Below are 15,105 nucleotides of genomic sequence, written 5' to 3'. Positions count from 1 at the left end.
TAAAGCAAAGCTTTTTATTGCAAGTATTAGTCAAAGATACACTTCAAACTGAAGCAAAGCAACACTAAAAGGCCAACAATCTATAAAGAGAGAGTTACAAAAAAAAAAGAGACATTTAAAACTGAAAGGAATAGAGCTGTTGGTACAACAGAGCCTTTGCAACATATAGAGAGACTGAGACATGGATCATCTGGTGGCGAAGGTTCACTGTTCAACGTATACATCCGTTTGCTGGTGCCTCACTCAGGAGGTATCAGAGCCCATGATCTTTAGTTAGAAATACGATTGATGCTACATTGAAAAAAATTATGACAATCTGAACAATCAGTGTACACATAAAATGTTTGAAATCCTTGGCCACGGTCACATATCTACCTTCAAAACCAGTGTGTATACAAGGGAAAACGGCATCAGGAGCCTAATCTCTTTTGCAATATTTGGTTCCAAGTCATTATTGGAATGCTAATGGGATGAAAACAGGTTACCATCTAAAAGCCATGGGAGTAAACATTACAGTAAACGTCTGTTAAACCAAAATGATTTGGTTTAAAAAGGGCAGAGGGCCTATTTGCTTTGGAACAGGATTGACAACACTCAAAAGCTCCATGTCTCTGATCCTCAGTTGAGGTGGGGGACAACCAACAGAAATTTAAAAAAAAAAAAAAAAAAAGAAAAGAAAAGAAAATAACAGCAATAACACAACACAATTCATCCTTGGTTCATTATACAGGCACAGGTCTCTGTTATCCAGCACTCTGGGGAACCTCCTGGTTCCTGTGCGGCCCGGGTCAAACTGTGTTTGAAAATATTGTTCTTAGACGACAATAAAATGATACCCAATAACAAAGACAGGAAAGTGTATAAAAGTCAAATTAGCACGTTTCATGTCATTCAGAATGTATACGATGATATCTGAACTGGCAGTAAGCACTGCTCATCTGATGTGCAGGTTGAAACAAACGCCAAGAAATGTTTCCAAATGCAGTTTGACCCGGACCTGGTTTCTGATCTGACATCAGTACAAACGGGACAGAGCAATTTTTTAAAAGCTTACACTTATTCGTACATCAGAGTTCACCAAGTTCTGTAGCAATGTCAGTGGTTTACATGAGAAATGAGAAGAGATGAGGATGCCGGTTGGGGAATCAGGGCAGATCAAGTACGTAGGCTTGTTTTCTTGGTAGGCCACCCAACGCAGGCATTTCAAAAGTCACATATAAATCTCACGATTATGTAAGAACGCACTTAAGGCTGAGGCATGTCTTTTCTTGTGGAATGAGACCTGTTCCTGCTGTAAAATGCTGCTCTGGCACAAGGAAAAAAATATAATTTGACAGGAGATACTTTAAGAGGAAAGATGCAATGCCTACGCTAAAATATTCACCATAATCCATAGAATTCTGCCTTTCCGATATCTTTCCTTCCTTCCTTCCCCCGCCTTTTTTTCTTTTATGCTCTCCCACCTGCCCTTTACTGGCTCGGGGAATTGACATGGCTAACGTACCAATTAGCAGCTTGGGATGAAAAAAAGTCAGCTATTCGACACTTAAGTCAGTGTGGTTCAGAAATGGTTCCCTTCGTCAGAGATGAGCTGCAACATGTGGGGGTTGGCATTTGACCTTCTCAGGTGGTAAAAAAGAAGAGTGGAGGGTAAGTAATATTAAGAAAAGGAAGAAGAAGGGAGAGTTGACCTGTAAATATCCACCAGAACCTGACTCGGGGCTCTGTAACGGGTCAAATCCACCTCTTCCCTTTCCTCCACCTCGCACCCCCCTCCATATTGTTGTGCTTGCGTGTAGGAGAATAAGGCGTCAACATGGAGGGGGAGGGGCTAAGGCCTCGTCCTCCTGGCTCCGCCCCCACCATGCTGCAATATGATGCGGAGACTCCAGCCGCTTAAACGCACTCTCAATAAATACACCATAAAATATTCCGCATATATATATTTCATATATATATTTAAAGAACAACACATTTAAATAGGACAACAAAACAAAAGTCGGCTCAAGAACAATTTTTCAAAAATCGGATAAGTGTTAAGACAAAACAGAGAATATTTTTACAGTTATACTTCTTCTGACTCTAAAATAGTTACTGTATAAGAATATCGCAATCAGGCATTACTCAAGCATTATATGTCATAATAAAAGCAATTTGCAGTTTTCTTTCATGTAGTATAACATATGCAGCATACCAAGGTAAGTGAGGTGCAGTGTTTTTGAGATCTCTTGTAATAGAAAGATTTCACCCCCTGGACTGAAAAGGTACCCACAGAACTACAGACCACCCTTAGTTTTCAGTCGACACCCTACCGGCTCAAGACAGGGATACTGCTGGGCACACATTCCCTCCATTAGGGACAAGACACATGGCAGGGCATTGCACTAAGATGAGAGAATGCCATGGGCTGCTACTAGGGCTGGGCATCGCAAGGAAAGTTTCAATACTGACACTGGTTCTGTTAATTTCACCTCTATACGTGCTGGAAAAATGACACTTGAATGAAAGCATACTTCACTGTGCAACAGACTTAATTATTATTTTTCTGCCTTTTAGATTCTACGTATGTCAATTTCCTTAGTAAAAATGCCCTTCAAGAAGAAAACCTTGATTCCTCAGTGCAAGAATCTATTGTAAAAAGTTCTGGACCACTTTTTTTTTTTGTTTGTTTTTTTCCAACTTTGGGATGCTTCAAAATTTTGGTGCCAAAAATCTGGAAGGTACTGATATCATTTTTTGACACCCAGCCCTAGCTGTAACAAAGTGTCAAGTGGTGGTTTCAGAGGGAAAAAAAAAAAAAACAACCACCCGAGGCTGACTCAACCGAGCCAGCAACAAAGTCACAAGAGCATGAGGCACACTTTTTAATGACAGACTGCTTCGTTTGGTAACACACATCCCTTCGACTCCTCGTTTGCACTGAGGTTTGGATCCTCTCCTCCTCCCGCTCAGGAAGGAAGAAGGGGACTGGAGGGACAGAGATTGAAACCTCTTGGCTATGTGTCTGAGTGAGAGTGGCAGTCTCTAAAGTGCTGTGCTATGTTTGTCATTCGTGGGCTGGGCTGTGTCACACCGCGCTAGTGTCAACTATGACCCCAACCACCCCCCCCCCCCAAACCACCCACCCACCCGTCCACACGCACATTCCACTGTACCAACGACACCATTGGTCCAAGACACTAAATGCACTAGTAAGCAAAAGCTCAACCACAACCATATACTTGGCATATATTCTATTTCTATGTAGGCTTAATGTCTAAATACATGAAACACGAGTTTGCATTGCCATCTCTAAAAAACAAACACGTACAGTGAGTGTAAGTGTGTGTAAAATGCAGCCGTTCCTGCATTGCAATGTGTTCTTGAAAAGGAGATTCTGTTTCTTTGATTTTACATTTTTATCTTTCAATTTACAGCACCATCAAGAGGAAAGGCACTTTCTGTGGACTTTTTTTTTTTCCTCACTCCATTGCTACCTTCCACTGCAAATAGAGAGCAACCAAAATCGGAGAGATATTGATCGATTACTCAAAATGGAATACACCTTCACTTCCATTTAAAAAAGGGAGACACTGACCTTTTTCAAAGTTAATTTGGCTATTTTTCTTCACCATTTTTCTTTGTAGGTAAAATGTTTGTTCTTCAGCTTCCACCGAAAGATCTCTCTGTCGTAGCAGTCCTAATTGAGCGCCAAAGGCCACAGCTAGCTGCAAGCTACGAGCCGAGTATACCATTTTATTTCAATCAAATCTAACAAGTAATTTTAATAGAACTGGAAGGACAAACGAGACTTTTCACTGCCATGTGACACAAATGTCTGTTGAAGAAAAATAGGCAAATTGAATAATGTCATTGTAATCCCTTCAAGTGTTCACTTCCACAGGCCCAAATGGTCTTGCCCATGTTAGGTCACTTCTCTACTAGCTAATATTTGCGAAGCAGAGCTGATGACATTTCAGCTGTAAGCGAGGCAAACACATCTGCTATGTAAACATGTGTTCAACTGCCCTCAAGAGTGTAGTTTACACACAAACTTAACATCCATTACAGACAGCAGAGATAGCGAGTTAGAAATGGATTCTAATTCTGGCAAACAACCTCCAGACTTGTTCAACCTCCAACATAACCTGCCGCATACTCACAAAGCTATCAATTATCAGCCTTGAGTCCTCCTGAATCGCACATGCTTGAATGAATCAGGGAACCCACTATATCTTACTGACCAGACCTCACTATTGTCCTTCAGCTCTAATCTTTCTTACGCCTCCCAGGGGGATCGGATGGGATTGTGCGGCCGTGGAATGTAGTCCTCTGGCACAGGGAGTAAATGGTCGGGAGCGGGGGGGGGGGGGGGGGGGGGGGGAAAGAGAGCAACAATAAGATTACAGGCTTTGTCACACCGCAGATTTACCGGGAGGCTAACTCTTTGTATTTGTGAGCGCGCAAAGTGGCTCGGGTGCAGAGAGGAGAAGAAAGCAACAGAGGTTGCAATCCGGTGTAAATCCCCCCCCCCCCCCCCCCCCTCAGGCTTTAACACAAAGGAATGGAGAACTACTACCACTTGTTACATTATACTTGGATCACACTCATCCTTGAAATGGATCAACAACACTTTCCAAACCACTTGCCCGTTCCTTTTCACTCTCCCCCCTTGATAAGGAGCAGGCATCAGCACCAGTTGAAGAAAAACCCAAGAACATTTGAGAGCGGAAACTCTGCTCAAGATGTCAATCGACTCCACTTCTACTCTACTATATGTCGTCACAATAGGGATGTAGTATCTCAATACAAAGCCTTTCGGTGTTCACATACAGTATGTAATATTTTCTCTTTCAAGATTCTTTCCTCTACGACAAACCTCCGACTGTATGAACATCTAGAGGAAAATAAAGGAGAGAAATAAGCATTCAACATCTTGCAGTTTTTTTTTTTTTTTTCCAAACATCAAAGCAAGAGGCGGTTTAAGTCCACATTCCTATCAATAACAGTATGACAGTCCAAACACACGTTACTAGTTTCAACAACCCCACCACTGTTCACACATACACTATACGTTATACAGTGACAGTCTATTGCAATAATAAAACTTTGTTATTATACCTTTTTAACCGTTACTTATCATGATACATTTATTACTAAGATTAATAATTAGACTACATTATTTTTTTCTGTTAGCAAAAATAAGTGGTGTGCATTACATAATTTAAAATGTACAAATATACTTTTGATCTGGCTTTTAAAAAGGCTTTCAGACACTAGTGAAATCATGAGGCTTCCACACTGGAAGGCTAGCCTATGAAAGGTAGTCGAATGCATCAGCCGGTGCAGGACCCTAACATTATACCTCGCTGTCCAAGAGGCAGCCCCTGCCTTCGAACGTCCGCCACTGTACCGTTTACTGGTTCTCAATGGTGACCACAACTACCGAGTGAAATCCTTAATCTAGAGCTCCTGCGCCAACCATAGCAGTGGGACCCTCCCGTGTCCCTCAGCGAGTGAGGTTTACCGTTTTTCTAACCTACCCACCAACTCGTAAAAGAGTCTCAGAGAAGTTCAGCTTCAGATTCTAATTCAGACAGAGTAGCACCACGCCTGTGTTCAGTCCCGAAACACATGCTTCTTTTAGTGCAGATAACTTTTAAAAACACACCCCCCAACCCCCCCTAGACGAGCTTCAGATCCGTCAGCAGCACAGAGGAGCGAAGTGGTGACTGCAATCCAGACACACATTTCATAGTACTAATCAACAGTCAGCTGTAGTTCTGGTACAAATGTTGTCATCCACTTGACTCCTCAGCTTTGTTCTGAAGCTGGCCTCAACTTTTACTTTGGGCTGGTTACATGGACAGGAATAAGACTAGTCCCGGACTTCTACTGAAACAAACAGTTTATTGAAAGAATCACTTTATGATTAGGCTGACCCCGTGCCCATGAACCTGGCCCGTTAGGTACACACACTGTAGCAGCTGGATCCATGTATGGTGAAGATTAAGCAAAAGACAACTCAACCTGCTTTGCTTGATTGCTGCTCCTAAGCAAAGCCAACAGCTAACACTGCTGTGTAGGCAAACATAATAAATACATTGATCTTAGGATGATTTCAATGAGATGTATAGAAAAGTCAGTGGACAGGTGTTGAGACGAATAAGAGGCATCGGGTGAAACTTTCTTGCTTTAAACTATCTTATGCTGGAGTGCCCTGGTAGCCGAATGGTCATTGTGCATGCCACATAACTGCAACATCCCTGGTTCGGTTCCAGCCAGGGACCTTTGTCTCATTTCATATGCATCTTTCCCTCCCCTTGTTTCCTGTCCGCCTCTTCGCTGCCCACTGTCCAATAAAGGCAAAAATGCCAAAAAAAAAACAAACTTTAACCTATAATATGCTGCCCATTCGCTGGAATATGCTATGATTCTTTTACCCACTGAAACAGGATCCCCATAATAAGTTATGCAGCTTTTGACCATTAAACACTTCCACCAGGCACTTGAATACTACCTCTTTATGGCCTTTGTACTTCACTTTGCTGTCATCAGGTGAAAAGCTTTGATCTCCAAAATGGGTCAGTCTTAGGAATTAAGAAAATCAGCCTCATTAGCAAACTGATGATCAGGAATTTTGAGATTATGCCCATTGATGATAAAGTATTCTCAAACCACAGAGGCGCATAAAATCCTTCAGTTCAAGTAAAAACATGAAAAATCACCAAAACTGCAGTTGCACCATTTTTGCCCAACAGCAAGGGCAAATTCATAGAACATGCTGATCAATCATCTCACAGAGGAGAAATACATAAAAGTGCCTTGCAAGTGGCAAACTTTTCTCCTTTCCCGAGGACATTCACTTCCAAATGAAATGTAACCGTTCTTTTGAGTCGTTTATGTCCCCTAAAATCCTCTTCCCTTCGTTCAGCTGATTATTGCACTAGAGGAAACCATCGACGTGATCTCTATTTACCCACCATTTCAAACACAAGGGATGGAAATGTGAGATAAAGCACTGAGGGAAATGAATGCATGACCATTGCTAAGATTAAAAACATAAGCTTAAATGATTAAAAAAAAAAAAAAAAAAAAAAAAAAAGTTAGAATCATAAAATGTTTCACATAATGTAGAAGAAAAATAACAACCAGAATAAAATAACAGTGTTATACTTTAAATAAAATCCATAGATGGCTGCAATTGAGCAATTGATATATCAGCCAATATAAACTGTGCCCCTGTTTAAATGTGACAGTTGACTTCTTAAGATAAATCAAAACTGATCTGAAACCTTACAGGCAACAACTCCTTGTAGTGACTATAAGGGGGCATTTATACCTCGTAGCCAACAGGTGGCAGTGTGCTCAAAAAGAACAAGTCGCTCCATACAAAGTACTGGTGATTTCACATACTAGTGAAAAGTGACAGAATAAGAAAGGAAACAAGAGGAATTTAGGAAAAATAAGTGGCAACTGGGAGGACGTGAGGTCCAATGAAATAACAATATTCAGAAATCAAATCAAAACACCACTTAACAACTCCAGAATCTGACCCTTCCTTCTCTGCTCCCCCTCGTTTCAAACACTGGGGAGAAACAACGAAAAAAAACTACAGTAAAACTGACAGAATGTAAAAGTGCTGCTGCTCAAACTGACTTGAGGTACTGTAGATGGCAGAGGAGCAGATTTCGTAGACTATAAAGAGAGACTGTGCCAAACTGCAGTGTAGACATTAGGAAGGGAAAAGTCAAAACAAACAAGGAAAACACCCCACTAGGCCACAAGGAAAGGAGACAGATGGGAAAAACAGATAAGAGGGGCGATGAAAAGGGGGCCTGATAAGGGTGGAAATAAACTAGTTGGCTGGTTTAATATTGCATAATAGTGCTGAGTTCCTCTCTTATTTTTAAAGCAGCGTTTGCATCCTCAGTCCAGTGTGGGGGTGCCTCCTCCCCTTCTTCCTCCCTGCTTTCCTCTGCACAGTGTCAGGTCCGGATTGACTAGGCGTGTGTGTGTGTGTGTGTGTGTCAGTGTGTGTGTGTGTGTGTTTGTGTGTGTGTGGGAAGGGGGAGCGGGGGGCGGAGGGGGGGAGACTTGCACCTATAAGGACTCCTTGACTGGCAAGCCAGGCGTGCATGGTTGTGTCTGTGTGTTGATGTGTGTTAAGGGTGGCAATGGTTTGGGGAGGGTTGGTGTAGCTCAGGCGAAGTACATGGTCCTCAGGGTGTCATGGTGAATCTGAACAGCTTTGGCCAGTGCCTGGGGGTCCCGACCGTTACTCTGACCAGACACGTGGCTGCCCTCAGCGCTACAGAGTGAGAGAGGAGAGGATCTGTTATGATGGACAAACGACAAACAATAATGGAATGCAGGCCAGGAAAAAGAGGAGCACACTACAAATAATGAATGACAAATGCAATCCGAACATATCTCTTCCTTCCCCACCTGTCATGTTCTTTGTCCACCAGATGGTAGCGGGCACGGAAGGCCACCAGGTGGGCATAGTAGGCTGGCGCGGGGATGGAGACTGAGCGGGTGCAGCGTACATAGGTGTGGCACAACTGGTAGGTGAGCAGCTGGAACTCGTCAGCGGTAAAACAATTGTCATCCCACAGTACATGGTAGTGGGAAGGCCGACTGGTGCCCTGGGAGAAGAAAATCAAAGAACACATTTGTATTATGATCATTCGATAGGGATTGACTATTCAATACACCAGTGCCAATTCAACATAACCTATAGGAATTGGCTTTGGTCAGCTCACATAATCTACTACACTACACTCAGACATAAAACAAGTCGTAAAAACAGTCGAACAATAAATATTTGAAGAACAGATATTTTACTATTATAGGGGTGCTATCAGCACCACAAACCAACTATAATGTACACCATTGTATACATACCATTACAGTTTCAAGAATAACAACAGCCCATAGGCAATTTAGGAGTTGAAGGTGTGAACTGGTGGGTAAGTGTGTTGCAGAATCTGGCTCTGCAAAGTTATTACCAGCAACAATAAAATCTCATCATACCTTTCAGTAAACTTTTCAAGCTTTTAAGCTGAAAATGAATATGCAAAAAAAAAGTCTCCAGTTTCTAATTTGGGTACATAATTACAAAAAAAATGAAAAATAAAAATTAAAAAAAACCATGGAGTATTTCCTCTTTTCTCTTGTTGGCATTTTATTTCTGAATCCTGTCACTATCTATGTGCGGCGATGCAACAGATTAGAGTGTGGTGCAATACTTCTGAAAAGGCAGCGGAGTTGACAGAGAAGACAGAGGTTGGTCTGACCTGTATTCCAGCGTGACTGCAGAGGTAAAAGTCAAACTCGTAGGGATGTGTGATGTCCGTATCCACGGTAGTACCAGCAGGAATGTTTCCACTACGTCCAACCTGACGAAAGGAGAGTTGAGGTTAGTTAGCCCCGAATTCCCTTTCATTGTTATCTTTCTTCCTCACTTTTCATCATCGTGACAAAAACAAATAGAACGGAAAATGGAAGACACACGGAGCGGCAGAAAACAAAGCTTTCAAAGCAAGGAAGTAAAAATTCTAATTGCTGATAAAGGGACTAGTTGATGGACTGACCGAGGCAAAGGTTTACCAAGTGCTTCCCAACCAACCGATTAAAAGCCTAATGCTCCAGAGAGCTTAAGGCTCTGTACGGGAGTGCCTGCACTAAAAACAAGGTTGTTACATGGTCTTACTCCGGGGGGCCTTGAGTGCCACTCCAGAGCTCTCGGTTTGTATTGGGCCCTAATGCTTTAATCGAATGTAATTACGGGGGTTAGGAGGGTGAACAGTCCAACTGACAACAAAAGGTAAATAAGGAGGCCCACTCCGAGTACTTAACGTGCTGGCAGAGAGCATAATTAAGAATATGGACTAAAACATAACACACTGTACTGACTTTAATGGGTACCATGGCTGTGTCAAGCATGTGTGTGTGTGTGTTAAGGGACTCACTCTCTCGTTGCGGTCGGCACAGAAGAGGCGTGTATGGTGGCGTTTTTGCACAACGATGTAGGTGATGCCTGGCTGGTACTCCTTCTCCAGGCTGATACAGGCCTCACGGATAGCCAGCAGCTCATAATACAGCACCTGAGGAGGAAGAGAAAAATATTCAACATGAAATATTTATAAAAACTACTCCCTGTGTTTCTCTATTAGACAACCAATAACATTAACTTCATGGTTAAAATACTGAAAAACCTGAAAGAAACTGGGAACTGACCTGTCTGAACTGGCCTTCTGAAACTCCATCCCTGTAGAAGATGATCCTGGTGGGTTTGTAGCGAGTTGACTTGTAGAACTGGATGAGCAGCTCCCTCACCATGGAGGCCAGGTCCTGGATAACCTCTTGCCTGGGCCTCTGGACCCGCACAGTGGCACAGTACCTGCTAGGGTGGGCATCCATACTGCCTACCACCTGGGTGAGAGAGGGGAGAAACAGATGGAGCATGAGTGAGAAGGTATAATGACGGATTCGAGAGGAGACGCAGACGTGCTGGAGGGTGACAGAAAGATGAGATATCAGCTTGAAATGCTAGTTGTGATGTCAGATACAGTAACAAAAAAGTTAAAAAAGTTCATCCAACAAATCAGGTGGAAAATGAAAGAGGAACTCACTGCTGCAATTGAAGGCTTCTTTCCATCTCCAGCAGGTGGATGTGTAACATCTGCTCCCAAGAAGATAACCGGCTGCTGAAACACTGATGGTCTGTTGATCGAGACATAAACAAAGACGGGAATTAATATTGAGTTACATCATAATGTATAACAGTGTCTCCATGTATGATACAATGTGTGTGTTCTGCACAAATGTCGGACAGATTCATGTACGTGTGACAAATAGTCGGACACGAACATTTTAGAATAATAGTTGAACTATTATAAGCCAAAAAAACATTAATGCAACGTTTCTGTGTATAAGGAGAGGAGGAGCATGACTGACCGTTGGTGAGGCACCAGGATGTTGTTGATGCCTCCCAGTTTCACATTGATCTTGAGGCAGAGGTTGGAGAGCGTCTGAGGCGACGTCTTCACCACGTTCTTAACCTGAACGCACTGTGTGGCCATGCCCAAGAGGGTGTCTCCCACACGCTTTACCTCCGCTATGGGTGGTTAAAAAAAAAAAAGCAATCATCAAACACTAGCCGTTAACACAGAGACTCAGGAAAGCAGTGGAATTCTATTCAACTCATTTGGCCATGAACAATATTTCTGCAATGATCAGTAATCTCATTCACAAGTAACCGTCACAAGAATTCAATCATAGTTAATTATAAATAGATAGGAGAGCAATTCTACATGTAAGCACTTTAGGATTTCAGGACTCACACTCTGAGAAAAATATCCAAACAATAAAAAGTATAAAATACAACTGAAAGATTATTTTTTCCTAGAGTGTGCAGAAAACTACTAGAAATGATTCCTTCATTGATATACATTTAGGAAACTAAAGAAGACAAAATATTGCACCAGCACTTGCCAGAATAGTAATCATTAATGTTTCCTCACAGTCTTAACCACAAAAATATATCTGGACTCTTATATAATATGTATTTTTAAGCAGTTTTCTAACCATAGACAGGGGTTTTTCCCGGCAGAATGACGATGATGAGCTGCAGTCCAGCGTAGGTGTTCTTCAGGTGTCTGAACATGGGCTCCACGCTGTCCGCTCCCTGGGCGTATTTACAGAAACATGGCTGGCCCTGGATGGGCATCCCGGCATCCTTAGAGATCTTACGTAGCTGGTCTGTGAAACCCCTAAACAAGGAAGGAAAGGGAGCGAAGGGTAAACAGTCAGGAAGAATGGTGATAGAAAAACTGGAAGCTTGTACCTCCTGTGGTTCAGCTTTGAAAAAAATAAGAATGGACGCTGCTAAATCTTCTCTGCACAACATAAAACACTGTGTGTTTATATTGGAGATGTTGACATTAGTTTATTAGTTTAAATGTTTTCCATTTTATTATTTTTATGTATCTCTTTAACCATTTATCACCATTTATATTTGTTTTTCTCCTACAATCAATAAAATAAAAAAATAAAACTTACAGTCTATAATAAAGTTGTGAAGTGTTTGTTTGTAGTGTTGTGTCTCTTGAATAGCAGTATCACTGTATTTTTCCATTTTCCAGTGTTTTTTCTTTTTTAAATAACTGCAATGCAGCACAGGGTGAGTTTTTAGGGTAAGTTTTTGACATCTGGCCAGAGACTACAGATGATATCTATCCTTTCATCTAACTCTGACATATTTAATGTATTTTTCTATTAATCTGCACCATTCCTCTGGTATCAACTACTAAAGAACAAATATAAAACATCACCACGGCCATGGCCGTCTTCACACTGCTGAGATAAGAGATTAGTAATCATTTGCAACAGAAATGATTAATTCATGCCAGTTTACAGTTTATGGAGACAAAAATATATAAATGATTCCTCTAAAACCATTACAAATGAATGAGGAAGGTGAAATAGATACGGTTTTAATAGAAAAATGTCTACCAAGTTATTTCATTTTTTTCATAAATATACTTAATTAACATTGAATGAGCATCATCACTGTGCACAAAGCATCAACAGAATCTCTGAGACAGGAAATAAAACACATTAGCGAAGGATCTCACTTGAGGATTTCTTCTCGACACTGTCTCTGTGTGGCGAAGCAGGCGATGGCCCACATCTTGATCTCCACCCCGGTGTGGAACTGCTTCCCCCTCATGTCCCACACCCCATGGCTGGGCGTGGCTACAGTGCGGTTCTGAAACAACATTGCAGTCTCACCACATGTACTCACGATTATGTGGGCAAACACTCGCATTCATTCTTTTCACGCGGACTCGCGTTCGAACAGGCACACGATTACAAACACACACTTTCTGAGAACCCATAGAACCCAACATACACTCTTCAGCCACACCAAAATGTATTAACATTCGTTTTTGTACAGAAATAGACACACACAGAAAAAAAAAACGATTCACTCCAAGAAACATGCATGTGCCAAAAGTCTTCGTTCTCACCAGAGAAACATTTAACTTTCATATCAGAAGAAGAAATATCAAGTTTTGTGACCACCTTGTATTTTATTGTGAAGCTAGTGTGATACAATCTACAGTATGAAAGATGTAATTAGGCGTGTGTATGGCGCACAACGTCGTGTGCATAATAACGTCGTAGTTTTCAATAATACACACACCCAAATGTACAATATGTCTCCTCACCTTTTAAAATAGAAGACAGAGGAGACAGACAGACAGATGTTAATCAACAATGTGGTTCAGTCTCAATAAGTTTCTTCTTTATCCCATTTTTTCGAAACCTCTTCAACCTACCTCTTGACTTCAATAAGGAAAATTATTTTTAGGCGAATGCTTGCAAAGTTTTTGGTTATATCTGCCCATATGATCCGCCGTCTCAAATACTTTATCCAAACATGATTTGGAAATTTCCTGAGGTTTGTTCAAATATAACCTCTGCGGCAGAGGGATAAAAATTTGCACTATCAAGACTCAACCACAAAAAAAAAAATAAGCAAAAAAGACACCATGAAGTACAAACGGAAGCCAGTGAGTTAGTTCCCCTTTAAAGACGGTGGAGTAAAGGCTGAGGAAGGGGACAGCGTGTCAGACAAACAGAGAGAATGGGCGTGATTTAAAGGAAGGGTACCATAAAGTGCTCTGTGCTCACCCTGCCGCCGTACTGCAGCATGGGGGCGGGTAGCACTCGCCCCGTCACGTGGGCCATCTCGTCGCGCACCTTGAACTGGAATTCCTGCACAAAGGGGTCTGCCTCGTAGTTGGCACTGCGCACCTGCGAGGAAAAAAAAAGAGAAAAAAAGGTTAATTGTACATATAGAACGTTTTCTTCAATGAGTTGTTGTGAATTACTAGCGAAGATCATTTCAAAAATCAGCATATTTGGACACAGCTCTGATTCCCCTTTAAATGGAGCCAAAGTGCAGCAGTGGTTTAGTGGGGCCTTGCATAAAAAATGTGATCTTTACAGCGCTTGCCTCTGTGCCAAGTGCCATCATTGACAGATAGCCCTTACGTCTATGCTTGTTATCCTAACAAGGCATTGCTTTCGATATTTTCTGGTGTATGTATGGGTATCAGTTTTCTGTTATGCCTCTGGATGCTTTTTCTGTTTTCCAATTCAAATTTTATAGCATTTTCATGATTTTATAGTCACCTATGGTAGACAGACAAAAAAATGGAAGGGAAATTGGTGGCATGCCAAAAAATGTCAGGTGGCAGCACCCAATTTCAAAATGACTGTAACCGCAGCTAAAAATGTATTATGGAGTTTATTATATTGTTCCAGCTTATCTGCTTGTTCTGTCCTTTACTGCCTTCTGAACCTCTGATGTTCCACCCACACCGAGCAGTGTCAAGCAATGGTGTATCTAAATGAAAACGCCACATAGTGATGTCTACAATGATTTCCTGTGAGCAAGTCCAGTCATTTTGCTCCTGAGTGAAGAGATAGGGAGAGACGTGGTTTAATATGGTAACAACAGGTACTAAATGTGCGCTGCTAATGTGATCGTGGCCAGAGACAAAGCTGCAGACACGGTAGCAGCATCAAACACATTAAAGCCCTTACGACTCTGGCATTTTGTTGACCCTTGGTAGGCCTGCCTTGTAATTGCCAAATGCGATGGATAAGCACACAGACATGCCTCTGTTAACAATATAAAATGAGAATCTGGCAGAGGTGGGTACAAAACAAGCTATTTGAATCCGTGTACATTCGTCTCAATCGATTTCCTCTTCTGAAATGAAGATCGGAAAATGAAAAACAGGGCTTTTTTTTAATTATCAATGTTTGTAACAACGTTTTAAAAATGGAAATACAGCCGTTTTCCATTTGATTTTGTCCTCAAAGTAAAATTTTGTGTTGTTTCCTTATTACAGATTTTCATATAGTGAGTCAAACACGAAAAATCCAGTTTACATTATGACAAAAATGATCTCTGTTGTCAAAAGGTGAACTGTAAGAATTTATTGTCAGTATTTTCAGTTTCAGATAATATAACTGAAATAATAAGAGTATAGTTATGACAGATTATGCAACAAGGACTCACTGCATCCATGTAGTTGTAGGCTA

At 41.5% G+C, this 15,105-nt stretch overlaps 1 protein-coding gene across 2 annotated transcripts in view; it reads right to left on the bottom strand.

Annotated features, from left to right (window-relative positions):
* Positions 1–15,105, bottom strand: part of LOC122987511 (protein argonaute-3) — a 42,387-nt gene continuing 27,282 nt past the window's right edge. Inside the window, exons 10-19 of one of the 2 annotated variants that reach the window (XM_044359414.1) lie at positions 13,663–13,806; positions 12,621–12,754; positions 11,572–11,756; positions 10,942–11,101; positions 10,617–10,707; positions 10,222–10,416; positions 9,954–10,088; positions 9,279–9,380; positions 8,428–8,627; positions 1–8,290 (exon numbers count right to left, since the gene is read on the bottom strand). In XM_044359414.1, the coding sequence (XP_044215349.1) occupies positions 8,182–8,290; positions 8,428–8,627; positions 9,279–9,380; positions 9,954–10,088; positions 10,222–10,416; positions 10,617–10,707; positions 10,942–11,101; positions 11,572–11,756; positions 12,621–12,754; positions 13,663–13,806 (1,455 nt within the window). In that variant the 3' untranslated portion in view covers positions 1–8,181. The remainder of the gene's footprint in view (positions 8,291–8,427; positions 8,628–9,278; positions 9,381–9,953; positions 10,089–10,221; positions 10,417–10,616; positions 10,708–10,941; positions 11,102–11,571; positions 11,757–12,620; positions 12,755–13,662; positions 13,807–15,105) is intronic. The other variant, XM_044359415.1, reaches the window with a different exon arrangement.

This window comes from Thunnus albacares, chromosome 8 (genome assembly GCF_914725855.1).
Source record: "Thunnus albacares chromosome 8, fThuAlb1.1, whole genome shotgun sequence".
Lineage (NCBI taxonomy): Eukaryota > Metazoa > Chordata > Actinopteri > Scombriformes > Scombridae > Thunnus > Thunnus albacares.
The sequence above is the reverse complement of the archived record's forward strand: the minus strand, read 5'-3'. Positions and strand labels throughout refer to the sequence as shown.